This window comes from Pterocles gutturalis, unplaced genomic scaffold (assembly GCF_000699245.1).
Source record: "Pterocles gutturalis isolate BGI_N339 unplaced genomic scaffold, ASM69924v1 scaffold39440, whole genome shotgun sequence".
NCBI lineage: Eukaryota > Metazoa > Chordata > Aves > Pterocliformes > Pteroclidae > Pterocles > Pterocles gutturalis.
In genome coordinates, this window is record NW_010144704.1 from 27,499 (window position 1) to 29,396 (window position 1,898).

The following is a 1,898-nucleotide window of genomic DNA, read 5'->3' on the forward strand; positions in this document are numbered from 1 at the left end:
TTCAACAAGATGATGTTTTTAGTAACTAGAACTATCAATAATTTCTGTCTAGTTCTTCCTCTTTGCTGGCAGCCAGGTCTACGATGTCAACAGTTACCTGCTTTGTCAAGAAAACTGCTTTTCAATCTAGAATCCATATCTTTAGGGATTTTTTCCAATCGTTTTTCACGCTCTTGAAAATGTCCGTCTCTATTCTTGTCCTTTGCTGAAAAAGTCTCTTTGCCATTATCTCTTGTTATGCTAAAATCTTTTCGAATTGATTTAAATACAGGGCCCTGCTCATATGGTGAGGTGAGATCCTTTTGGATTGCATTTTGGATTTGAATTTCTTTTTCACTGTCCAATTCATGCTCTGTAACTCTCTTGCCCTCTTCCAGATGGTCTTCATCATGAATCGCTGAAGAAAGAATGGAGTGAAATTTTGATCATCTTCGTTGTCACTCCCAACAACAGGGATGCCTGCAAGGTCCCCAGAGTTCAGAAAATAATCATCATCATCATCATCCAGCAGCGAGTTTTCAGATCCTGTTCGATTCTGTATTCCGTAAGAGATGCTGTCGAGGGCAGGTGCTAAGTTGTGGTCAGTGTCCTCAGACATTTCTGCATCCAGGATTTCACCACCTAGGGAAAAAAACCAAACATAACCAGTCAGAAGATTCACCAACTTTACGTGTAACAAAGGGTAAGTGTCCTTGGCTAATCTGCCTGATGCTGTAATTCCTGGAATACTCTAAGCCTCCTTGGGCCAACATTACTGACAAAACATTTCTGACATGTCCCACTCACCACACTGTGAAGCAGAAGCTGAACTGGGTAAAACTAATCAAAGAAAGGAAAAACACTAACTTAAATTCATCTCATTTGTAACACTTTTGGAGAAGGCAGTGCGGGGAGGGAGTGAGCAGCACGTGCTAGGAGAAGGGAAAGACAGTCTTTTCCAGCAGCACTGATACTTCTAAGAGTGCTTTGTTGAACTATGGCCTTATAGAAATGAATAAAAATACTTACATTTTTCTGTAATATCAAATACTGCATCAGATTTATCTTCAAACTGTAAAAAAGAAAGCACTAGATCATTATCTTGGTCCGCTGCCGTGTACTTTGCTAAAAAGTATCCGACCAAAACCAAAGCCACCAAGAAGGCTCACAATTCCTCCTCCCTTTCCTGCCCCAAGCAAAGTTCTACAAATTAACTGTTACATTACTGAGAAGTCACGTTTCCCCTAGGAAGTTCAGAAGTAGACAGAAAAAGCACAAAATGAAAATTTAGAATTAGTGGTGCTTCCCAGAGAAGGTGCAGGAGAGGAGAGGGGAGGGAATGCCAAAATTTTCCCTTCCTCACGGTGATGAGATGAGTACCAGTAGGAGCACAAGCAAAGAACCCGAAGATGACTCTGAGTGCTGTACAAAACATCTGTTCCCATTAAACGTTCTCCCACAGACATTAAAGTTGATGGCACGCTTGAATGCTGTCTGAAGAAGTGTGCGCACCCAGTGTAATTAAAGTTTCTGCCTAAGAGATACCAGCATTCATCTCAGTCCTCTCTCCGCTCTCTACATCTCCAGCTCTGTGCTCTCTTTTCTGGCAGATCCTGCTCACACTTCAACTCTTAAGCCATCTTAAGGAAAGTAATGGGATTTGATAGCAAAGGGATGATCTCTAATTTCATTTAACTCAAGTCATTGAGTTGATAAATCCGATATTTCGCAGGACTGCGATGGGAACTATCGCTATGGTAGAAGCCAGCTCCGGGAACCGGTGACAGAATATTGTCCCAGGGTTCATCCGATGGCAAAAAGTCCATCAGTCTCTTTCCAATACTACTTGCAGGTCTACAAAGACAAGCTAGCTCCTTCAGCTTCATCTGACACACATTCCTCTCAGTAATGCTTGCTCT

General features: G+C 41.9%; 1 protein-coding gene across 1 annotated transcript in view; it reads right to left on the reverse strand.

Moving 5' to 3' along the window:
* Window positions 1-598, reverse strand: part of LOC104470314 (zinc finger MYM-type protein 4-like) — a 24,403-nt gene extending 23,805 nt beyond the window's left edge. Inside the window, 2 exon segments of the mRNA XM_010085182.1 lie at window positions 98-412; window positions 415-598. Coding sequence (XP_010083484.1) covers window positions 98-412; window positions 415-598 — 499 coding nt within the window.
* Window positions 599-1,898: the final 1,300 nt, after the last annotated feature.